The sequence below is a fragment of the Monodelphis domestica genome, chromosome 4, assembly GCF_027887165.1.
Source record: "Monodelphis domestica isolate mMonDom1 chromosome 4, mMonDom1.pri, whole genome shotgun sequence".
NCBI classification, from domain to species: domain Eukaryota; kingdom Metazoa; phylum Chordata; class Mammalia; order Didelphimorphia; family Didelphidae; genus Monodelphis; species Monodelphis domestica.
The window spans coordinates 191538029-191563479 of record NC_077230.1 but is presented as its reverse complement, the minus strand read 5'-3'; the positions used below and the strand labels follow the sequence as shown (position 1 = coordinate 191563479).

General features: G+C 35.3%; 1 protein-coding gene across 20 annotated transcripts in view; it reads left to right on the top strand.

Annotated features, from left to right (window-relative positions):
• TTN (titin) overlaps positions 1 to 25451 on the top strand; it is a 327039-nt gene that overhangs the window by 113871 nt on the left and 187717 nt on the right. For all 20 annotated transcript variants that reach the window (XM_056794077.1, XM_056794076.1, XM_056794075.1 and 17 more), the window contains exons 79-109: positions 4 to 285; positions 456 to 734; positions 853 to 1140; positions 1326 to 1604; positions 1699 to 1977; positions 2091 to 2369; positions 2523 to 2810; positions 2924 to 3211; positions 5193 to 5474; positions 5880 to 6158; positions 6555 to 6836; positions 6997 to 7275; positions 8188 to 8475; positions 8671 to 8949; positions 9054 to 9332; positions 9423 to 9701; positions 10907 to 11194; positions 11908 to 12195; positions 13424 to 13714; positions 15038 to 15325; positions 16500 to 16592; positions 16737 to 17022; positions 18499 to 18676; positions 20229 to 20318; positions 20415 to 20682; positions 20772 to 21032; positions 23720 to 23929; positions 24016 to 24093; positions 24198 to 24224; positions 24655 to 24714; positions 24847 to 24930. In XM_056794077.1, coding sequence (XP_056650055.1) covers positions 4 to 285; positions 456 to 734; positions 853 to 1140; positions 1326 to 1604; positions 1699 to 1977; positions 2091 to 2369; positions 2523 to 2810; positions 2924 to 3211; positions 5193 to 5474; positions 5880 to 6158; positions 6555 to 6836; positions 6997 to 7275; positions 8188 to 8475; positions 8671 to 8949; positions 9054 to 9332; positions 9423 to 9701; positions 10907 to 11194; positions 11908 to 12195; positions 13424 to 13714; positions 15038 to 15325; positions 16500 to 16592; positions 16737 to 17022; positions 18499 to 18676; positions 20229 to 20318; positions 20415 to 20682; positions 20772 to 21032; positions 23720 to 23929; positions 24016 to 24093; positions 24198 to 24224; positions 24655 to 24714; positions 24847 to 24930 — 7299 coding nt within the window. The remainder of the gene's footprint in view (positions 1 to 3; positions 286 to 455; positions 735 to 852; positions 1141 to 1325; positions 1605 to 1698; positions 1978 to 2090; positions 2370 to 2522; positions 2811 to 2923; positions 3212 to 5192; positions 5475 to 5879; positions 6159 to 6554; positions 6837 to 6996; positions 7276 to 8187; positions 8476 to 8670; positions 8950 to 9053; positions 9333 to 9422; positions 9702 to 10906; positions 11195 to 11907; positions 12196 to 13423; positions 13715 to 15037; positions 15326 to 16499; positions 16593 to 16736; positions 17023 to 18498; positions 18677 to 20228; positions 20319 to 20414; positions 20683 to 20771; positions 21033 to 23719; positions 23930 to 24015; positions 24094 to 24197; positions 24225 to 24654; positions 24715 to 24846; positions 24931 to 25451) is intronic.

Below are 25451 nucleotides of genomic sequence, written 5' to 3'. Positions count from 1 at the left end.
TAGAACCTCCACGATTTGTGAAGAAGCTAAGTGATACTTCAACACTTGTAGGAGACCCTGTTCAGTTACAGGCCTTAGTTGAGGGTTTCCAGCCACTTTCTGTTGTCTGGCTGAAAGACAAAGATGAAGTCATCAGAGAAAGTGAAAATATTAGCATTTCCTTTGTGGACAACGTGGCAACCCTCCAGGTTATGAGGCCTGAGGCCACCAATTCTGGAAAATATATATGCCAAGTCAAAAATGATGCTGGGATGCGGGAGTGTTCAGCAGCCTTATCTGTATTAGGTTAGTAATAATGATTACTTGAAAAAAAAAAACTGAAGCTAGCCTCTCATGGCTGTTTTGTGCAACAACAACAACAAAAAATCTTATTCTGCCACATACTGTATCAATTATACATTAACATGACTTTGAGCTGGATTTCCATTTCAACGGTGGTTTACCTCTTCTTTTAGAACCAGCCAGAATCTTAGAGAAGCCAGAACCCATGACTGTCACAACTGGAAATCCTTTTGCACTTGAGTGCCTGGTAACGGGAACTCCTGAACTTACTACTAAATGGTACAAAGATGGAAAAGAATTATCTGCCGATCGCAGACATCAGATTACTTTCCTCAACAAGGTTGCTTCCCTTAAAATCCCCTCTGCAGAGATGAGTGACAAGGGGTTATACAGTTTTGAGGTGAAAAACAGTGTGGGTAAAAGCAACTGCACAGTTTCTGTTCATGTTTCAGGTTAGCCAAAATTATATTTAAATGATCTATTCTATTTCTCTTCTTGTGGCAACCACAATAAGAACAAAAGAATCCAATTTTTTTTTGTTTTTGTTTTTGCCTACACTTCTCTATACAGATCGTGTTGTACCACCTTCTTTCATAAGAAAATTGAAAGACATTAATGGGGTTCTGGGTTCCTCCATTCTTTTGGAGTGCAGAGTTGCTGGATCATCACCTATTTCAGTTGCATGGTTTCTAAATGGAAATGAGATTGTTAGTGGAGCAAAATATCAATCTGCATTTTCAGAAAATGTCTGTACTTTGAGTTTGAATTTGTTGGAGTCTTCAGATACCGGAACTTACACTTGTGTGGCCACTAATGTAGCTGGATCTGATGAATGCTCAGCAGTTCTGATTGTACAAGGTCAGTGGCAAAAGAGATACTTCTTCCATGTGACTCCATTCCTCTCTTTATAGCATCTATGTTTTCTGCATAGATTTTACATAATTTCTTTTTTCTTCCCATTTCAAAGGCAGTTATATGATGGATTTTCTCTTTTTCTCTCTCTTTGTCTCTCTTTCCATCCACCAATTTTAAAAAACATTTAGAACCACCATCTTTTGAACAGACCCCTGAGCCTGTGGAAGTTTTACCTGGGATGAGTATCACTTTCACTAGTGTAATAAGAGGTACCCCTCCATTCAATGTCAAGTGGTTTAAAGGTAGCAAGGAACTTGTGCAAGGAGATTCCTGCAATATTTCTATAGATGAGTCAATTACAGAACTGGAGTTGTTTGATGTCGAACCATTACAGAGTGGAGAATATTCTTGCCTCGCTATCAATGATGCAGGCAGTGCCTCATGTACCACACACCTCTTTGTGAAAGGTTTGTTCTTTGTTCTAATCTGTTTTGTTCCAATTTCTTCTTCTAAGTCATCATGGAGGGTTGAAATTTCACCCTCATGCTTTCTTTGCTACAGAACCAGCTGCATTTGTGAAAAGATTAACGGACTTTAGCGTCGAAGCAGGATTTCCAATAGTTCTTGAGTGTACCTATGCGGGGACTCCTCCAATTTCAGTAACATGGATAAAAGATGGCTATGCTCTTTCTCAGTCTCCAAATTGCAGTCTTACTATGACAGAAAAATCTTCCATCCTGGAGATTCTTGATAGCACAACAGATGATTATGGACAATATGGTTGTCTGATTGAGAACGAGGCTGGTCAGGATATTTGTGAAGCCTTGGTTTCTGTCTTAGGTGTGTTGACCACTTTCTCTTTTTATTGTACCCACTTTTCTTTCAAAAAAATATACATGTATGTATATATTTAAGTTGGTTTTGTTGACTGATTACAATACTTTGTACTATAGAACCTCCTTACTTTCTTGAACCATTGGAACACATTGAAGTGGTCCTTGGAGAATCTGCTACTTTGCAATGCCAAGTGACTGGAACCCCAGAAATCAAAATATCTTGGTATAAAGAAGATACAAAACTAAGATCAGCTCCTGCATATAAAATGTCCTTCAAAAATAATGTTGCCTCCCTTGTAATCAACAAAGTAGACCATAGTGATGTTGGAGAATATACCTGCAAGGCAGAAAACAGCGTTGGAGCCGTTGTTTCATCAGCTGTACTTGTTATTCAAGGTGATGATAAAAACTTTGTGCTTAAAAAAATTAAGTGTCTAGTAGCATATTAACATATTTAACTTCTTAATGGATATCAAAAAATGGAATGAGTAAAAGTAACTGTGGATCTCTCTTCACTGGCAAATGAGGATTATTCTAATTTCATTCCAGAGCGCAAACTTCCCCCTTCCTTTGCAAGGAAACTGAAAGATATTCAGGAGACCCTTGGCTTTCCAGTTGCATTTGAATGCCGCATCAATGGCTCAGAACCCATTCAAGTGTCTTGGTACAAAGATGGAGCCCTCATAAAAGATGACCCTAATATGCAAACATCTTTTGTCCATAATGTTGCAACTCTCCAGATCTTGCAAACTGAGAAGAGTCACGTGGGTCAGTATAATTGTTCAGCTTCTAATCCTCTTGGAACTGCATCATCCAGTGCCAAGCTCATTCTCTCAGGTAGGTAGCTCATGTGATGTTCCTCCTTAAAAGTATGTTTTCAAATCACTAAGGAACTGGTAAGAAATATAATAAACCCCACCACTATGACCATATGTTCTTAATCTTTTCAGAGCATGAAGTACCTCCCTTCTTTGATCTAAAACCTGTATCAGTAGATCTTGCTCTTGGAGGAAGTGGTTCCTTTAAATGCCATGTAACTGGCACAGCACCAATTAAAATCACCTGGGCCAAAGATAACAGGGAGATTCGTCCTGGAGGCAACTATAAGATGACTTTGGTTGAAAATACAGCCACTTTGACAGTTCTCAAAGTAGCCAAAGGAGATGCTGGACAATACACTTGTTATGCAAGCAACAATGCTGGAAAAGACTCTTGCTCAGCCCAACTGGGTGTACAAGGTATATCTTGGAGAATAATATTACTTTCTTCATTTTAAGAAAAAATAAGAATGCAGCTATAATTTTGGAGTGTGCTTTTCTAAGCATCTTGGTTTAGATAGATAGACAGGAAAGAAGGAAAGAAATAAGTATTTATCAAGTGCTTCCTATGTGTTGACTATCAAGCATCTATTATGTGCTAAGCAGCTAAGCATTTTACAAATATTATCTTATTTGATACTTACAACAATTCTGGAAAGTCTGTTAATATTATTCTCATTTTAAAGTTAAGGAAATTGAAACAGACAGAGGGTAAGTGATTTCCCAGAGTGACTCAGCTAATAATTATCTGAGGGCAAATTTGAACTCAGGTCTTTCTAACTTGGGAACCAGAATTCTATCAATGCCACTTAGCTGGTCCATTAAAAGGATTTCAGATAAAGACAGACATAGATAGATAGATAGATAGATAGATAGATAGATAGATAGATAGATAGATAGATATAGATAAGACAGATAGATGTCTATGTAGTAGTCCAATATGGAAAGACAAAGGCAGAGAAAAAATATGATCAAAGTCTTTGAAGAAGTATGGATAGGGCACATAAAAGTTGTTGCTGAATTCCAGACATATCAGAATGGTCAATTCTTGAAGAATGAGAGGCCCTATTAGATCACCAAAAAGAAATTATTTATTTAATCAATTAATTGTGATAAAGAAGTGAAATTCATTACAATAATTAACATAGCATGAAAGTTAAAATAGGATGAAAAAGATTTAACATCCATTTCTATTTCTCTCTTAACCTCTTTTTCTCATTGTACACACTGATCAATAACAAGGTTATGTCCTCAGGACAGCTAAGGAACCACAGAATTTTCATAGAAATTTCATCAAGTCCAACTAGTAGAACCTCTTCTTATTTAATAGGTATGGAAACTAAGGTCCAGAGAGAGAAATAACTTACCTGTGGTCAGGCATCGGCATGTTAGTTACAAAGGCCGAACTGGAACCCAGAACTCCATACTCCCAGTTCTTTCTACTAAGCTATTTCAAAAGGTCTCCTGGAAGTTGTTTGGGGTTGGGGCGGGGGGACACAACTAACAGCTACAAAATGTTCACTATTGTCAGAGACAAAATCTTGCTCTGAGTGAGAATGGCATGTCTTATGGTCTTAGTAAATATGAAGATATTAAGACTTAGTCACATTCCAGCCACTCTCTTTGACAGATAGCTTATTACTCTAATCTCCCTTTGCTTCTGTTGTTGCTTTTCAATGATCATAATTTATATTTCCACATAACAATAGCATCTGGCTTCCAGGTTTTTCTGTGAGGATCAAATAAAGCAATAGTTATTAAGTATTTGGAAAACCTTAAAGAGCTATAAAAATGTTAGCTATTATTACCTAAAAGGGAAGTCAATATTTTGCCTTATGAAGTTAATTTTAAAATGTGAGGGTTTGTAAAAATGCTTCTTTGGGCAATAGAGTAATAAAATTTGTGAATACATAGAGGACAGAAATGTTTACTTCTTATATATAAAGGGAGTTGTTCTACTACCTCTGAGGAGAGTCCAGACAGTTCCTGCCAACTGGTTTTTACCTCTATGATCTCTGCATATTGGAACAGAGAATTAGGAAAACTGTTTGGGATCTTTTTTCATCAGTTAGCCAAGTTTTAGAAATTTTTTAAAGAGCCTTTTATGTGTCAGGCAGAGGAAAACATTATTTGTTATTGTTTTGACAAATTTCCTTTCATGTTAGTACTTGATGTATGTTCTTAGAATTAATATCTTTTGCTCCATGTTTGTCTGTTTTGTTCTTGCTAAAAACTATCCTATAAATGCTAAACAATTGGTCAAAATTTCAGGGAAAAAAGTTTGGTCCCCCCACCCCCATAAAATGAAGTATTTGCCTAGGCTACAGAAGAAACTTTGTTACATTCTAACAATGTTTGTGTTCCATAATTTCTAACCCATGTTGTTTCCTCACTTTCACAGAACCACCCCGGTTCATTAAGAAGCTAGAACCTTCAAGAATTGTGAAAGAGAATGACTCTACCAGATATGAATGCAAAATAGGCGGGTCTCCAGAAATTAAAGTGTTGTGGTATAAAAATGAAACTGAAATCCTAGCCAGTGATAAATTCAGACTGTCTTTCGTGGACTCTGTGGCAGTAATTGAAATGCACAACCTAGGTGTTGAAGATAGTGGCGACTACACATGTGAGGCCCACAATGCAGCCGGCAGTGCAAGTAGCAGCACATCTTTGAAAGTTAAAGGTCAGAGTTTATGATGCTTTTGGCTTCTTCCATCTAGGCCATCCTCCCATTGGCTAACTTTGTCTTCTATTCAAGCTCTCTTTCCATTGGTGATTTTTGTCCTCTTCTTTAAGCTCTCCTCCCATTGTTTGTCTTTGTCTTTATCTATTTAGCTCTCCTCCCATTGACTTCCTTTGTTGGCTTCCATCTAGGCTCTCCTCCCATTTGCTACATTTTCTCCATCTGTTTAAGTTATCCTCCCATTGTTGCCTTTGTCTTCTTCCATATAGAGTGTCCTCCCATTGGCTGCCTTTCTACTTCCTATTCAACTCTTTCCTAATAATTTGTCAAATCTTTTTTTCTGCTATGTTTAGTGTTAATTTCTTATATTCCTCCTTTTTTTCCAATTCAAATGTCTATTTTTAGAACCCCCAGTCTTCAGGAGAAAACCTCATGCCATTGAAACCCTGAAAGGTTCTGATGTTCATCTTGAATGTGAGCTCCAAGGAACTCCCCCATTTCAAGTTTCATGGTATAAGGACAAAAGAGAACTTAGAAGTGGCAAGAAATATAAGATAATGTCTGAGAACTTCCTTACTAGCATTCACATTCTTAATGTTGATACTTCTGATATTGGGGAATATCAGTGTAAAGCTGTCAATGATGTGGGGAGTGACACCTGTGTTGGCTCTATTGTATTAAAAGGTTAGTTTATGTTCTCTCCTGACTTGTATTTTATTTCCCTCTCCCTAACTTTATTTGTCTTTATCTTCCCCTGGCCTTATCCCCATCAACCCTAACATCCTCTGCCTTTTACTTTTTACTTTTTCTTGGGCCTTATTTATCTTTCTTTGCCAATTAAACTCTGACAGATATCTTGTTCATTTGGGCACTCAGATCCTCTGAGATCAGGGTGAAGGAAATGGGGATGGTGCATTCCACTTCATCTTCATGACAGCACAGCCTCTCACCCTTGTTAATAGTGACAACCTCTAAGTTTTTAGCTCTTTTGTTTCATGACTCCATTTTAAGATGCTTTCCTTGTGATCAGGTTTTTTCCCACTTACTATTTTTAACAATGCATTACCTCTTCTCCATCAGCACCACCAAGATTTGTAAAGAAGCTAAGTGACTTTTCTGCTATAGTTGGAGACCAAGTTCAGTTGCAGGCTGTCATTGAAGGCCCTGAGCCAATTTCAGTGGTATGGTTCAAAGACAAGGGAGAAATTGTTCGAGAGAGTGACAACATCTGGCTCTCCTATTCAGATCATACTGCAGTGCTACAGCTAACAAGTGCTGAACCAGCCAATGCTGGAAAGTATACTTGTCAGATCAAAAATGATGCGGGGATGCAGGAATGCTTTGCAACACTCTCAATTTTAGGTTTGTATCTATTCATTTCTATACATATGTACATATTATAAAAACATCCCTTTCAAACAGATACATCCATTAGAGTATCTGAATTCATAAGATAGCTGTCTATCTTTAATAGACCTTAACTTGACTTTTAAATATGGATGTGATTTGCATCTCATTTCAGAACCAGCAGTCATTTTAGAGAAGCCAGAATCGGTCAACGTTACATCAGGAGACACTTGTACCCTTGAATGTACAGTAGCTGGTACTCCAGAACTCAGTACTAAATGGTTTAAGAACGGAAAAGAACTGACTGCTGACAACAAGTACAAATTAAGTTTCTTCAACAAAGTGTCTGGTCTTAAGATTATCAATGCAACACCTAATGACAGTGGTGTGTACACTTTTGAAGTACAAAACAGTGTTGGGAAAGATAGCTGTACAGCTTCAATTCAGGTTTCAGGTTAGTTGCTTGCATTTTCATTTCATTAATTATTATTTACAGTTCAGGGCTTACTTTGCTTCTTTTGAAGAAAAGTTCAGTTTCTGGATAATTTAGTATAATGAAATTCCTATTAAACACAAGGCTAGTTACTGAAGATAAAAAGACAGAAATTATATAGGCCCTGATCTTAGGGAGCTTGCATCTATGTAAGCAGACCCATTTCAGTAGGGTCACTTTCATCCAATATCCTAGGGGTTACCAAAATTAGAGTTGTCCTATATGAGAATTTGAGAAAAAATCCATTTTAAATGGTTTTACTCTATTTGGGGGGCAACTAGTGGCACTGCGGATAGAGCACTAGACCTAGAGTCAGGAAGACTCATCTTCCTGAGTTCTGATATAGGTTCAAAATTACTAGTTGTATGACCCTGGGCAAGTCACTTAACCCTGTTTGCCTCAGTATTATCTATAAAATGAGTTGGAGAAGGAAATAACAAAGCACTCCAATATCTTTGCAAAGAAAACTCCAAATGAGGTCACAAAGAATTGAACACAACTGAAACAACCCAATAAAATAAAAATCTCTACTTTTTTCTGAATGATCACAATTGGTAATGACCAGAACAAAATTTTATTCTTCAATAAGGCAACATGGTCTCTTACCTTCTTGGTACAATATCCCTTCATCTATTAAAAAAGGAACTAGAATAACAATTTAAGAAACACTATACATGAAATCTTGGAAAATATAACTGGCAGCTCCTGCTGATTACTATTTGAGGCCTCTAATGATATGAATTTCTTATGAATTCTTCTATGTAAGGCAAATGGCATAGATCAAAGTAAAAAAAGTCTTTAGCAAAAAGATGGAATTCTTTTTTAAAATCTTTTTTAGAGCTATTTGTCACTCTTTGATTTTCCCTTATTCAGACCGAATTGTCCCTCCATCTTTCACAAGAAGATTGAAAGAGACAAGTGGCTTATATGGTTCTTCTGTGGTAATGGAATGCAAGGTGTATGGATCACCTCCAATTTCTGTCACCTGGTATCATGAGGGAAATGAGATCTCCAGTGGAAGAAAGTACCAGACTACCCTAACCGATAACACTTGTTCTCTGACTGTGAATGCTCTTGAGGAATCAGATGAAGGAGATTACACCTGTATAGCTACAAATGTTGCTGGATCTGATGAGTGCAGTGCAGCTTTGACTGTAAGAGGTCAGTAAAAAAAAAAAGGATGAAGAGAATCTGGTTCAGTTTCAGCATCAGTTCTTTTCCCTTCTTTCAAACTGTATTTATTGAATACTTAGTATGCTTAAGGCCCTATCCTGTGCTTTATGACTTATAAAGTATTTTCATTACACTACATACAAATATTAACCTTCGTGTGTATATGTTTGTGTATGTGTTTAGAACCTCCCTCCTTTGTGCAGAAGCCTGATGCTATGGATGTTCTAACTGGTACAAATGTCACTTTCACGAGCATCATAAAAGGAACTCCTCCTTTCAGCGTTAGCTGGTTTAAAGGTAGCACTGAACTGGTACCAGGAAACAGATGTAATGTTTCTTTGGATGACTCCGTTGCTGAACTGGAGCTGTTTGAAGTAAATACATCACAAAGTGGAGATTACACATGTATAGTTAGTAATGAGGCTGGCAAGGCTTCTTGTACAGCACATCTTTATGTGAAAGGTTGGTCCTTTATACTGTTTCTTCTATTTAAAATTTTTTTGTGTGAGTGTATGTGAATGTGAATGTGTGTACTTGACTTTGTCATTTTATCTTGTTCTCTCTAGCCCCAGCCAAATTTGTGAAGAAACTAAATGATTACAGCATAGAAAAAGGGAAACCATTGATTCTGGAGGGTACTTTCACTGGAACCCCACCCATTTCAGTCACATGGAAGAAGAATGGCTTAAATATAATTCAGTCCCAAAAGTGTAGCCTGACAGCTACAGACAAATCTGCTATCCTGGAAATTCCCAGCAGCACAGTGGAAGATGCAGGACAATACAATTGCTACATTGAGAATACCTCTGGGAGAGATTCTTGCTCTGCACAAATATTGATATTAGGTGGGTTCCTACAGCACTTCCCATCTTTTTAGGACCTGTGCCCATTCTCTGGAGCTCTTTCATCTCTGATCATCTTCTCTTATGTTCCAGAGCCACCATATTTTGTAAAACAAATGGAACCTGTGAAAGTAACTGTGGGAGATTCTGCCTCCTTGCAATGCCAAGTGGCTGGGACTCCAGAAATCTCAGTGTCTTGGTACAAAGGAGACACAAAATTAAGAGCCACATCTACCTTCAAGATGCATTTTAGAAATAATGTTGCTACATTGGTTTTCAACCAAGTAGACATTAATGATGGTGGAGAATATATCTGCAAAGCTGAAAACAGTGTGGGAGAAGTATCATCATCAACTTTCCTTACTGTTCAAGGTGAATATTTTAAAAATTAATTAACTACGTCCTTCCTTCAAACTGCATCTAAATTGTCTCATCAGTGCTTTTTAACTATGAATTTTTTAAGCATATGGCTAGTAATAAGCACTTAGTAAATGCATTATCTAATCTAATTCCCCCACTGGTTATCTCTCAAACTTTTTATAAGACTATGACAAATAGTAATCCTCAAAAAATTGAAGATTTAAAGTAACCTTAAAGTCTCATCTAGTTTAAGCTCCATTATAAAGATAAAGAAACTGAAACCTATAGAAATCATAATTTTAGAGCTAAAAGGGACCATTAAGGGGCAGCTAGGTAGCACTATAGTGCAAAGTGCCAGGCCTCAAATCAGGAAGACTCATATTCCTATATTCAAATCAGGACCCAGGCACTTAGTAGATGTGTGCCCTGGGCAAGTCACTAAACTTGTTTGCCTCAGTTTCCTCATCTGTAAAAGGAGCTGGAGAAGGAAATGGCTAACCATTCCAGTATCCTTGCCAATAAAACCCCAAATGGGGTCAGGAAGAGTCAGATACAACTGAAAAACAACTAAACAACTGAAAGAGTCTTTAGAGGCCACTAACTACAACCTAATAATTTTGTATGTGAGGAAACAATGTTTTTGTTAAATGTTCATTTATTTTTTATTTTTTTAACATTTATAATTTTACAATGTTATAAAATAATTTAATATTCAATTAAATGTGAATTAATTAATAATTTAATGATAGATAAATAAAAGTACCAAATGATTTGTTCAATGTCGCATCACTTCTATTTTGATATGGGACTTGAATCCAGGTCTTCCAGATCCCAAGTCCAATGCCCTCTACACTATATCCAAAGATTGTGTCCAAAATTAGCCCTTGTTCTCCTGCAACACATCACTTCACTTTAAATGCGGGGCTCCTAGTGTATTCCTTTTGCCATAAAGTTACCTAAAGATGGCAGATTATCCCCTCCTTGAAGTCAATGTTTTCCCTAATTAACCTACAGCTTTGTGTTCTTCTAAAGCTTTAGAACTGACCTCAAAGTAGAACCTTGAAATAAGATAGCCTGCTCTCCTTTAATCTACCTTAAGAGAATGTAATAATTCTTTTGAGTGTATCGAAAGTTCATTATCTGTGTAAAGTTTGTGAAAGGGTGTTCTATAATTAGAAATATCCAGTCATTCACTGCTTGATTCTGTTTCTTTGCAGAGCAAAAGCTTCCACCTTCATTTTCTCGACAACTGCGAGACATTCAAGAAACTGTTGGTCTGCCAGTTATATTTGAATGTGGAATAAATGGCTCAGAACCCATTCAGGTGGCTTGGTTTAAAGATGGTAAACCTTTGAGAGATGGCCAAAATGTGCAGACTTCATTTTTAGATAATGTAGCAACACTGAATATTTTCAAAACAGATAGGAGCCTTGGGGGCCAGTACTCTTGTACAGCCACAAATCCTATTGGATCTGCCACTTCCAGTGCCAGGCTTATCCTCACAGGTTGGTGGATTTTTAAAACTGTTTCCTATTTAATAAATAATTTTAAAAAGATATAGAATGTGTGTGTGTGTGTGTTGTTCAGTCATTTTCAGTTGTAACCCCATTCAAGGTTTTCTTGGAAAAGGTTCTGGAGTAGTTTGCTATTTCCTTCTCTAGTGTCTATGTATGAGCATGTGTGTATATATACATATAATGCATAAAATATTGCATAATATTATAAATAATACAACATATTTCATCTTTTAATACCATAAATATACATATTTATCTTTAAAAGTTAAGTAAAAAATTAAAGTTTGCAAAAAGAACACAAAAGTCAGAAGATGACACACAAAGGTTAGAAATGTAGAAATAGCTTAATATTTTTCCATATTTAAACTATGACTAAATTTTTAGCCCAAATTTTATAATAAGATACTAAAAATACCCCATAAAAGAAAAATAAAAAATTCAGATGACTTCTCTGGTACAGAGGACCAAAAAATTTACAAGGATTTTCCAGATCATAATGGCACTACACCCCTAGCTCTCATCATGTGGAAGGCATAGAGGGATATATGTGTGTGTGTGTGTATACACATGTATGTGTATGTATGTATATATATATATATATATACACTCACATCTTGGTAATAAGGAGACATCCCTTTTTAAAAAACCAATATGCTTTATTAGTATAAAAACTGAGAATGTCTCTACTTTCTCGTTTCTAGAGGGAAAGAATAAACCCTTCTTCGACATACCAACTGCCCCAGTTGACGCTGTCGTGGGAGAAAGTGCTGACTTTGAATGCCATGTTACTGGAACTCAACCAATTAAGGTCACCTGGGCCAAAGATAACAAGGAAATACGAAGTGGAGGAAACTATCAAATCAGTTACCTGGAGAACACTGCCCATTTGACTATTGTAAAAGTTGACAAAGGAGACTCTGGACAGTATACTTGCTATGCTGTGAATGAAGTTGGAAAAGATTCATGTACAGCCCAGTTGAACATCAAAGGTAGGCAAGGCTCAGACTGGGTGGTGCACCTAGATGTACAGCCTTTTTATACTTCATCCTGATGGTGGGTTACTTAGGACACAGACAAAGGAGCCAAGGATACCAGTTCTGAAAACTGAGCCATAATAAGCATGGTGGCTCATGCTATGATCCCTACAACCAAGGGATGCTAAGATGGCTTGATCCTTTGAGTTCAAAAGCTCTGATCTGCAGTAGGACTGAAGCTGAAAGAGTGTCTGAGCAGGGTCCATTGCCAAGATGGTGATGTCCTGGAAACAGAGCCCTTCCTGGCTGCCTAAGGAAAGTGCAGAATGGCTTACCTGAGAAAAATGGACAAGATCAAAGCTTCTGTATCCGTCTGTATTGGGACTGGGCCTGTGAGAGTGATCATTGCACTTCCAGCCTGGACAAGATAGAGAAGGGAAACATTAAAAAAGCAATGGTTAAAACCAAATGGTTAAAAATAATTATAAGAAATTATTTGCAATGTCTCAAAAATTTTGGTGCAGTTTTATACTATTATATAATAGCTTATTATTTAAATAACAGTAGTTTTAAACTATTAAAGCTTAAAAATGCACTAAAACATTTATGAACTCAGCCAGCTTGGCAAAAAGAATTCTATATTCTTTAAGTTTTCTAAAGTTCTGCTTATAGTGGTTATGAGTTTTATAAGAAAAATTTATTTAAGAAACATTTTCTTTTTCTTGCCAAATTTCTATTTCTGGAAATAATATATAGAGCTTCATTTATGCCGTTTAAAGTTCAGGGTGCAAATTTATATAAACTCATGGTAGGTAATGGGATTCTAACTGGCATTTTCTTCCTTCCTGGAGGTCTTCTCCCTTACCCTGCCTGCCTTGATCCGGAGTATGTTTTTCCCCCGACAGACATTTATAAACTTCCTACAGAAGGATACTTCTTTCCCCAACTATCTCAGGTTTCCTTTCAACAAACCTTTTCCCCTGCCTCCCATCTGGCCCCCAGCAGCCACACTTCCCTTAATCATAGAACCTTATCTTGTTCTTGGCTAGTTTCTTTCCTAGGCTGTGCCATAAATCAATCTTGCCTCCCTTGCCCTTACCTCCACCTGCCCCAGGTGCAAAAATAGTTAATTATAGCCCTGGTGGGAAGTCAGATTATGTAATGATTTCTGAGACAGTGATGAGTCTTTTATTAATGACCTACTTTTCCCATCCCTTATTGTTTGTGATATGATCTCTTACAGAACGTCTAATACCACCAAGTTTCACGAAAAAACTCTCTGAAACAGTGGAAGAAACAGAAGGAAACTCTTTTAAACTTGAAGGCCGTGTTGCTGGTTCCCAACCTATAACTGTTGCATGGTATAAAAATAACATGGAGGTCCATCCGAGTTCTAATTGTGAAATATCATTCAAGAACAATGCCATATTTCTACAAATTAAGAAAGCTGGGATGTCTGATGCTGGTTTGTATACTTGCAAAGTGTCAAATGATGCTGGATCTGCTCTGTGCACTTCTTCAATTGTTGTCAAAGGTCAGTTCATTTCACATTTATCTTCTTAGTGTCCTTGTGTTTTTATTATATATTAATAGACCTTTTCTTTGATTTTAACCAAATAAAGTATGAAAGAACATGTGTATTCTTGAAAAAAGTTATTGTGGGTCCACATGCACAGTTTTGTAAAATATCCACTTTTTCCACTAGCCTAATGTTCTGTAAAATATATATCATTTAACAAAAATAGTCCTAAATTTTAGCTGTTATAATTTATGTCCCAAAAGAATTCTTACTGGACTAGAGGTTGAAGTCACAATAATGCATGCAAAAGTGATAAATATTTTTCTAGGGAACATAGTCTTACCATTATGGAAATTTTGTAAATAATTCAGCTATTATTATCTCAAGGTATTAAAGAACAACATTAAAAAAAGATGAAAGCATAAATGTTATTTTACATGTAAATTGCCTGAACATCAGTATTCTAAGTACTGCAAATATGGTACTGGCCTTTACTACAAATTTCCTAGGACTCCTGCCACATTACTAATGTTAGCAAATTTTGAATAGTCTGAATTTCTGCTAACATCTCCAAATGAAGAGTTTATTAGCAAATTCTATATATTTATGCCATCATAACAATGATCACTATTATGCAGAAAAAAATAAAACAAGACTTCAGTAATCTGAGAGTCTATATCCCAAAGTTTCTGTCTCTCTTAAATTAATCTCCAGCTATTAAAAAGAGTTATAATATTTAAAAGGTACATTTTAAATGTGGGATTGGTTTTCATTTGGACGCTGAATTTAAAGTTTTAGTTTCATTGGACTGAAATATCTAAAAATGATGTTAACTCAATTTAATAGCTAAGAGTTAATTTTAAAAAAGAAAGAACACAAACCAAACATTGGAAGGTATCTGAATGCTCAGATTATTTGAATCATGGATTTTTGCTTTTTACTTTGTATAAAAGAATTACCCTATAGAGCCAATAGCGTATAGATTTCAGCATAAATATAGATGATCTGCAGCTTATAATATTAGTGGTGTATCATTATAGCAAGGAAGTTTGCATTAAGGGATAGTTCTGTATTTGTAGTACTTTGTCAGTGTGCAAATGCTTGGATGATTTTGCATATGTCATAACCTGTTTCATCTGTTCTTCAAATACCATCAAAGTCAACTGTGTCTTTGGACAAGAATGAACAGTGAAAGCTATTCTTTTTCAGGATAAATTTAACCAAATGGCACTACCATTATCATTGTTTAGTGACATTATTAGATTGGTCCAGTCTTCTTTTTTGAAATTCAAAATCCTCTTGCTTTTCTTACCTCACTAAAATATTTTGTAATTCCAGAGCCTAAAAAACCACCAGTATTTGATCAGCCTCTTACTCCAGTAACAGTAAATGAAGGGGAATTTTTGCAACTCAGTTGCCATGTTCAAGGATCAGAACCCATCAGGATTCAGTGGCTGAAGGGAGGTAGAGAAGTAAAACCTTCTGACAAATGCAGTTTCAGCTTTGCTAATGGAACGGCTATTCTGGAACTCAAGGAAGTTACTAAAACTGAGTCAGGAGATTATGTATGCAAAGCTTCCAATGTGGCTGGAAGTGACTCTTGCAAATCAAAAGTGACCATTAAAGGTACATTTTCCTGTCAAATCAATAAATATCTCTTTTTCAGTGCTTAATGTCTCCACAGTAACACAGTAATTAACTAAACAAGATTTTAAAAAAATTTAGTAATCATTTTATTAAATACTGTCATTACTTTCTCTTAGGTGTTTCAGTCAGCATGCAAACATTTATTAAACATCTACATATGAAGAATTTGCTAAGCCCTGGAGATACAAAGAAAAGAAAAAACAAACAGAAACCCAAGTCCCTATTCTCAGGAAGTTCATAGCTTCATGAGGGAGACAGTAGGCAAGCAACTAAGTACAAAGAAGCAATTTATAGAGCATAATTAGAAGATAGTCAACATAAGGAAGTGCCTGGCATTAAAAAGACTCTAGAAAGGCCTTTTGTAAAAAATGAGATTTTAACTAGGACTTGAAGTCAGGGAAGTCAGGAGGTGAAGATAGAGGAAGAGAGTATCAAACACAAGAAACAGTCATTGAAAAAGCCCAGAATTGAGAGGTATTTTATAGAAAATAAGGTCAATATAGTTAAAATATCTAAAAAATATGGAAGTCTTACCATAATATTATTTAAAAATTAAAAAGTCAAATTAACCCAAAAATGAGTAAGAAAGAATACAGTTTTAGCATTGGAAGGAACCTTCAAAGCCATGGAATCTGACTTTCATAATTTTACAAATGAGGAAAGTGAGACAAGTTGCCCAGGGTCACATGGCTAGTCAATGTCTGAAATAAGATTTGAACTTGTCTTAATGATGTCCAAGGCCCAGTGGCCTATTTATTACATCATGGTTAGTTAGTGAAACAAACAAACAAAAAAAGATCTAATAATTGAATGGCCTTACCTATGAAGTGATCCTGGGAGTACCTTTCTAATGAAGCTTCAGCATAGATATGACTAGATGTGATATGACTAGTTTAATTTCTTGGTTTGGTGTGTGTGCCAACCTAAATCTATGAAACCAATGTAAATTTTCTATTAAATCTTCCATGACTCATTTTATTGATATGTGTTTAAATATGTATGTAGATATGGAGAGAAAAATGTGTATTTATAAATCTTGAATACATAAATATATGATGTTAGGCAAACTTATCTTGCTATTAGAACTCATTCAAAAGGAAGAAAAAAAACATATTGCTCCTAGGAAACTATAACATTAAATTTTGTTTTGCAGATAAGCCAGCTTCTGTACCAACAGCTAAGAAAGCAGCAGTAGAAGGAAAACTCTTCTTTGTGTCAGAACCCCAGAGTATCAGAGTCATAGAAAGTAAGTTTTGGATCAAAACTCTACATCTTTCCATCCATAAATGCTTGTCCTTATAAACAAATACCACATGTAGTTTTATTTTAAGATGAACAGGTAAATTTCAGGAAACCTAACGCTGACACATTTTTTGTTCTTGTTTGTCAGAAACCACTGCAACATTCATTGCTAAAGTTGGAGGTGATCCAATACCAAATGTTAAATGGACAAAGGGAAAATGGAGACAGCTGAACCAAGGAGGCCGTGTCTTTATTCAGCAGAAAGGCGATGAAGCAAAATTGGAAATTAGGGATACTACAAAAACTGATTCAGGATTATATAGATGTGTAGCATCCAATAAACATGGTGAAATTGAAAGTAATGTTAACCTACAGGTGGATGAAAGGAAAAAACAAGAGAAAATCGAAGGCGATCTTAGGGCAATGCTGAAAAGGTGAGGCATGTTCACTGTCAGGATAAAAAATAAAAGTTACTGTCTATTCTGAACATAGTCATTAAAGAGATTTATGATCCTTACCATTTGGGATTTGAGAGAGATAGGACAAATCAATAGCCAACACATTTCTTTGTCTATTAAATAAGTAATTAATACAAATGTATATATTTGAACATATATTTAAATATAGACAAAAGATAAGGTCTCTCTGTATATATACAGAGAGAGAGAGCATATCAAAATGCTGATAGAACTATAACATTTATAACATTTATTTATATTCAGATCAAATTGATTAAAGACAAACAACCAGCAGTGACTATTTATGCTAAACTGATACATCTTTGGTTGCTTCCTCAAAGTCCTACTCTAATGCCTCACTGTGTAGTAGAAAGAAGATCCTAGATTCTACAACACAAAATATAACATTGCAAATATAGCACAATTTATTCACTATGTTATACAATATGTACAATATAATATACAATTTATACTGGTCATATTGAAGACCTTTGGTCCAGCCACAGATCAGCAATGGACCATATGGTTATGGCCTAAGGACCAGCTATGTAAAGAAAAACTCATCATCAAAGCAGACAATTTTCCATGATTATGATTATTTTTCTTATGGCATGAAAAAGCTGAAATCTGTGTTGTTGAAGAGACAATACACATTGATGAAATCATGGATTAATTGAAATATTAGAAGTGAAGGATTAAATTATCTTTGGCAGAATCTGTAAAAATTAGGCCTTATTTGTTTTTTATGACAATGCTTTTTTCCCCCTAAGATAATAATTATCTTCTATCAGCCATTTTCCTTGATTTTATTTCTTAGCCTTGAAAAATCTCATCTTAATTTTTCAGTATCAACTATCTCAATTATTTATGAATTCAAAATTTAATTGCTGTACATCCATAAGATTATTTTCCCAACGTTTTTGAGAAATTCTCATTTAAGATTTTTAAAGAATATTTTCCTTATGGAGCCCAACATATCTTATATACTTATCTAAGTTGGAGTGGTTTAATTATAATTCACATTGGAACAATTTCTATAAATTTATTTGGTCTTCCACATATACATACAAACATACACATATTTAAATATACTCAATCATGTCTGCACAGTATGAGTATACTTGTATAAATGTATATACACACATAGTGATATAAGTCTACACTTCAAGGAAGTTTCTATTTTCATTTCCTGCATTTAAATGATATTGATTTTTATTCTAGATTTTACCAGATTAAAGATTTTATCTTTTGTGATAAAAACACATCTGGGTATGACAGTTTTCAAATCCTACTTCCTCTTGTTATAAACATATTAGTATTTTCACTAGAATAATTTTTTTCTAAATGTTAATGATGTTGAATTCTTTATTACATCATTAATTATTAAAGAAAAAGATAACAAATGGAAGCTAGGCATTTTACCTTTAATACCAACTTCCTTTTATCATTTAGGACTCCAATCCAAGAGAAAGGAGAAGAGGAGGCTATTGATATCATGGAACTTCTCAAAAATGTTGATCCTAAGGAATATGAAAAATATGCCCGTATGTATGGAATTACAGATTTCCGAGGCCTACTTCAAGCCTTTGAATTGTTAAAGCAAAGCCAACAAGAAGAAACACACAGATTGGTAAATTCTCTTCTGTTAGGGAAAAAAAAATTAAAAATCTAATCAAAATATGTATACCATGGGGTTCGAATGATCAGAGTTTTGCTGTATATTCCTCTACCAAAAGTTACTCTGATACCTTATTACACACAGAGAGAAGGCTCTGATTTCTCAAAGGCTATGCAGGCAGAGCCCAAAGTCTGGCAGGTCCTACCAAGGTGGTGAAGTTTTGAATGCAACAGCAGATCAGACTCACTAACTGGAGAAAGAAGTTTGACTAGTGAGGATTCTTTTTGAGGGGTAGGGGTGCCACAGTAGCACATAAAATGCATCTAGTAAGGTATGGGAAGGGAAAGAGTCCCAATCAACCTGCCCACCGCTCCTCCAGGCTGGTGAGGTAGGGAATAGTTCTTCATTCACAGGATCATAAATTCAGAGTTAGAAGGACCTTAAGGCTTTCTCATTTTATAAGTTAGGAAAGTAAGAAAGAACAAAGAGAGATTCCCCTACCCCACATACTCATGTAGTTTGTTTCTCAGGGAGCATTTGAAGCGAGGGCTTCTTGAGTCCAAAGCTAATGCCCTATCAATTGCACCTTGCTAATTCCATTAAGCCTATGTAAGGTTTAAGGATACTCCAATTTAACTCTAGAATTTCTTAGACTTGGCTTTGGCTTTCAGTTACTATAGAGCTTTTTCTTCAAATTCCCCCCCCCCAATCCCCCCCCGTGACCTCTTGACAGGATGCCAACAGCTCATTTCAGTTGGTTTGATTCTTGTGATCCAGTTTGGAATTTTCTCAGCAAAGATACTGGAGCAGTTTGCCTTTGCCTTTTCTTGCTCATTTGGCAGATGAGAAAACTGAGGCAAACAGGGTTAAGTGACTTGCTCAGAGTTACACAGCTAGTAAGTGTCTGAGGCCATTCTTCTTGACCTTTCTGACTCCAGGCCCGGCACTCTATCCACTATGCCACCTAATTTAGTATCACAATCAATAACACAAAATAATAAACATGATAACAAACACAATAAAATAGTCATAAATTTGGTATTCTTATCCATTAGTTATAGATTTTAAATAATCAAGCAAAATTCCATCAGAGATATTGGTTGAGTTTTGATGTGCTTATCAAGGTCATTTAAAACCAAGAGAAAATTGTATTTAAATTTTTAATCAAATAATTCAATTCATTCTATTGAATCTTTAATGATAAAATGTTACTGTTACTACAGAGATTTTTACAGAGAAGCAGGATAGTATATTGGAGAAGGCAATAAACTTGGAGTCAAGAAGAGCTAGATTCAAATCCTGCCTAGACACTTATTAACTATGCGACCTGAGCCTCAAGTTTCCTCATTTATAAAATAGGGCAAGTAATATCTGTAGCACTTACCTCATTTGGTTGTGGGAAAAATGAAGTGAGATAATATATGCAAAAGTCAATAGAAATATAGATTGACATTGTAATTAAAACTACAGGACCTTACTAAAGGGCATAAAGTATAGAAAATGAAGAAAATAAAGTCATCATCTGATTATTTTCTTTCATGTGTAATACTTTGATGTTTTTTAGGAAATTGAAGAAATAGAGAAGTCTGAAAAAGATGAAAAGGAATTTGAAGAATTAGTAGCATTTATCCAGCAAAGACTGTCACAGACTGAGGTAATAAATAAATTCATTAACTTATTGCAAACATGGTTGAATGCTGGAGACTTTGAAGGGAGATTAATGATCTATTTAAATCTTCTTTGCCTTTAGCCTGTCACTCTCATCAAGGATATTGAAAATCAGACTGTTTTGAAAGACAGTGATGCTGTCTTTGAAATTGACATTAAAATAAATTATCCAGAAATCAAGCTCTCTTGGTACAAAGGCACTGAAAAATTAGAATCCAGTCCTAAGTATGAAATAAGCATAGAAGGTGATCGACATATACTTACAGTCAAAGACTGTCAACTTAAAGATCAAGGCAATTATAGGTTGGTTTGTGGTCCACACATTGCTAGTGCAAAGCTAACTGTCATTGGTAAGTAGATGCAGTTAAAAAAAACCCACAGAATCAATTTTCATTGAATACATCAATATAGCTAATAAAACTCCTTTTATATCTAACAGAACCCACTTGGGAGAGGCATCTTCAAGATGTTACCTTAAAAGAAGGTCAGACCTGCACAATGACTTGTCAGTTCTCTGTGCCAAATGTTAAATCAGAGTGGTTCAGAAATGGAAAGATTCTCAAACCCCAACCAAGATATAAAACTGAAGTGGAGCACAAAGTCCATAAACTATCCATTGCAGATGTTAGAGCAGAAGACCAGGGCCGGTATACTTGCAAGTACGAAGGTCTTGAAACATCTGCAGAGCTAAAAATTGAAGGTTGGTATTTGTAATTGTATATTTTGGCGAAATCTTATGTAGACCAGTGACTAATAATCAATATTGAGCACTTCCACCAATGTAGGAAATAGGAAAAGTTGACTTTGATTATTAATGACATGGATTTGCATAAGTAGTTGCTTGTCCAGAGTTTCACATATCTTCTTAAATTTCAGATATCTTATTCAAGGAAAAATATGACCAGGGCTGTGCTGGCAAATGTTTTAACAACTACAGGGGAAAAAAAGATGCATGACACAATTTTAAATTTAATATGCATTGACATTTTTTCCATCATTTTCTTAAGTCTAGACAATTAACAAAACAATAAATCAAGTCTTGAGTTGTAGGGATCACCAATTACCAAGGTATAAATGGTCATACTGAAAATATTAGCAATCAGTTTTCAAGATCTGGTTCCAGCATGCTCCTGAATATGAACAAAATATTTTGGAATTCATAGAATTATGTGAATCACTAGAACATTGGAAGGCCATTCAGTTCAATCCATATATGAAAGTAATCTCTATTTTTCCTTCTGCCTTTTTTCAAAAGCCATTTCCTTCTGTCTTAGAATCAATACTAAATATCTATTCCAAGACACAAGAGTGGTAAAGGCTAGACAATGGGGGTTAAGTGACTTGCCCAGGATCACAAAATTACAAAGTTTTTGAGGACACATTTGAACTTGGGATCTTTCATCTCTATTCCCTGTGCCACCAAACTTCCCCTCTTTCTGCCTCTTTTCAAAGATTTTTATTTTTGATGAGCTGCATACAATGAGGCAGGTTTCAGTTCAATTTACATTGATTTTTCTAACACAGAACTAACACCAAACAGAAAAGATTGCCTTAAGGATACTTTTTACCTAACAATGATGAAGAGCTTAAACGTTTTCAAAATGCCTTACAAACATCTCATTCAAGGGTGTTGGAGCTCCCTCTCACTGGAGATTTTTAAGTCAAAGTTGGGTAACCAACTCTTGAAGATGATTTAGAAGGATTACTGTATGGTGCCGTAAATTGAATTAAATAATAGGAAAAGTTTCTTTCAATCCAAAATCTTGCCTCCATTATACTTGTACTATAGATATGGGTGAGATAACAATCTTTAACCATTTGACTACATGTTTGTAAATAGCCTGCAAGTTAGCTTCACATAAACATGAAGACTTTATTTCCAGTCAACTTAAACTTAACAAGAGGAAGAAAGAGTCATATTTAAGCATATATTACTCAGAATTCTGTTAGGAGAAGCAGTTACTTTCAAAAATTATTTCACTTAAGGTTTATATTCTCATTTTTAACTTTTTGAGTTAATTTTGAGAAACAAATATTTACCATTACTTTTTGTTAGTGATTTTTTTTTACTCCTTTTTAAGGATATTTGAGATACAGGGATTTTTCAAGGTTTGGGGTTATGCAGAGTTCACTATATAAATTGCTATAATTTTAAAATATATAAAAATTAAAATACCATATATGAATGCTATCAAATATGCTATTTCATTTGCAAGTAGGTGGCACAGTAAATAGACTGCTGGCCAGGGGGTCAAAAAGAGTTCAAATCTGGCTTCAGATATTACTAGCTGGGTGACTGACCCCAAGCAAGTCACTTAGTCTCTGCCAATTTCAGTTTCCTCATCTGTAAAAAGGGGGAAATAATAGTACCTACCTCCTAGAGTTGCAAAAAGATCAAATAAGATAACTATGAAATACTTAGCATAGTCATAGTAAGTGCTATATATAAATGTTCACAATTATTATTATAACTATTGAAGTTCTTAGAACTATATGCTCATTTCTTTCTCCCTCCTTTCTCTCCTCTACCCCCCCCCCCCATCAGAGCTACATGATTCACTCATTTGGACAATTAACCATGCTGAATATAAAATCCAAAATATACAAGCAATTTAGATTTTAAGTTCTCGTTGTAGGCACTGTACTATCCACCATCTTTAACTGAAACTTTCTAGTAATTTTGAATAATATGCCACAAAAAAGCTACCCAGAGCATTTATAATTATTGAAGACTTGAAACCCTGCTCTGTGTTTAAACTCTCAACTGCCAAACACAAGATTGACAGAATACCCTTTTCTAGCAACTCCTAAGGCACAGTCTTGACTTCTGTACTAATAGTTAGCCTTCTCCTCTTGCGGGTTCTCACTTACAGCTGCCTACACTCTAAAAATTTAGTCTTAAATGCAAAATGAACACCTTCTGGTCTCCCTAATTATCTAAATAGTGTGAGAGGGAATTTTGTGCATTCCACATGTTATTTTAGAGCAATTTCTCAGTCCTAAATGGGGAAAAATGACAATTCTTCAACCATACATGTGAAGGCATAAATCAGATTATATACATTTTGGCATTTTCCTTTTTACTGAATTCTTTGTTTTGGGATATTTTTTGAAATGTTACGGCTCCTTCAAGTACCAGAAATCTCCATATTATTATCTTCACCTTGTCTTAAGGCCTACGGTAATGTTTTCTAACACCAATATTATAGAAAGGATCATACGTATTCTAATGCTGTTTTAGTCAGGTGGAAACAGGAAAATGGAGGAAGGGTACTTTGTATTTTATCTTTGTTTTAACCATTCTCTTGTTAAAATATTGGGGAAATGTATATATGCTGAGGGAAAATGTAATTGTGATTAACCTTTGTCTGTTTGTTTTTTAAACAGCTGAGCCTATTCAGTTCACAAGACGCATCCAGAATATTGTGGTCAGTGAACATCAGTCCGCAACCTTTGAATGTGAAGTGTCTTTTGATGATGCCATTGTAACCTGGTACAAAGGGCCAACAGAACTCATCGAAAGTCAAAAATACAACTTTAGGAATGATGGTCGTTGCCATTATATGACTATCCACAATGTCACTCCAGATGATGAAGGTGATTTGACAGTTTCCCAGTACACATATTGATTGCAAATTGTCATTACAGCAGAAAACAAGTAACAAGATGATTCTTTTCCTTAGGCGTCTATTCTGTAATTGCTCGCTTAGAGCCAAGAGGAGAAGCTAGAAGCACTGCAGAGCTTTACTTAACAACCAAAGGTCAGAAAATAGTCTCTATATCTCATCCAAATTGCAGTATTTGAAACAATATCATGTCACATAGAATCTCACAATTCTAAATGCAACCTATATCTTCCTTGTAGAAATTAAACTGGAACTGAAGCCACCTGGTAAGTAAGAAAAAACTGTCAAAAAGTGAATTTTTAAAATTATACTTTCATGTAGTTTTTTAAAAACATTATGTAAATCCAACTTAAATGCCTAAATATTTTTCTTTCCCAATTCTGAAGTGTTATAAAAATGTGCCTTTCTACAATGCTTCTGAGTATTTTCCTGTTATAAAAATACAAATATATAAACTTAAGATTTTGAAAAACAAAATACAATAGCAGTTTCCCATGATCTAAGATTATCCTAGATTCTAGATGTTACATCAATAGATTAATATTTCAATAGTAAGTAAAATGATGTCATATCATAAAAATATTTGTTTCAAACTTTAGGCTCTGCTATTTGAAAACCATTGATGATCAGATAATCTCAATTATATCATTGCAATATCTATTTTATAATGCATATAAATGCAATTTCCTTTCTCAGATATCCCTGACTCTAGAGTTCCCATCCCAACTATGCCTATCAGAGCAGTCCCACCAGAAGGTGAGATGATTTATTCACCATCTTATTTGTATGTAGCCTAGCTAGGCCTTGCGGGAAGCTAGAGATTCTAAAGGCAAAGATGAGATAGGAAACCGAAAGAATTGTATTGATGATGGCTTGTATTTTCTTTAGAAATGCCTCCAATTGCAGCTCTTCCTCTTCTTATTTCTGTACCATCACCAGAAGAAAAGAAACCACCAGGAAAACGTGTCGAAGGTATTATATATTTTTAACCTGATGGTTACAGAATAGAACTGAACTTTAAGATGCTGTTTATCCCTAGACATTTTCTTGCTATTATCCTCAAATAGTTCATACGCTTTCCAAAATGTAATTTCTCAGTAATGACATTCAGTAGTATCAGCAGAATAAACTATCTTTGTGCGGAACATAAACTAGGCCCATTCATGTCAATCCTTTCTCTCTAGAAGAGGAGGCAGGGCAGCATTCGGAGAGCCCAGGCCCTGGTGCCCTGCCACACTACAGCCTCCTTCCTTGAAAGGATCTTGATAAATATATATTCATAATGGATTTTGAGAGTAGTCTGGAAAGGATGGGCAACCAGGAAATAGAGTCCCAGGTGACTCTGGCCATGTATAAAGATAACGCCTGATATAATTCTCAAATTAATTAATCAGGAAATTAGGTTTTTTTTTAATAAAAAATAAAAAAATAACAACTCTGTATTTGTTCCAAGGCAGAAGAGTGGTAAGAGCTAGGTAATGGGGGTTTAGCGA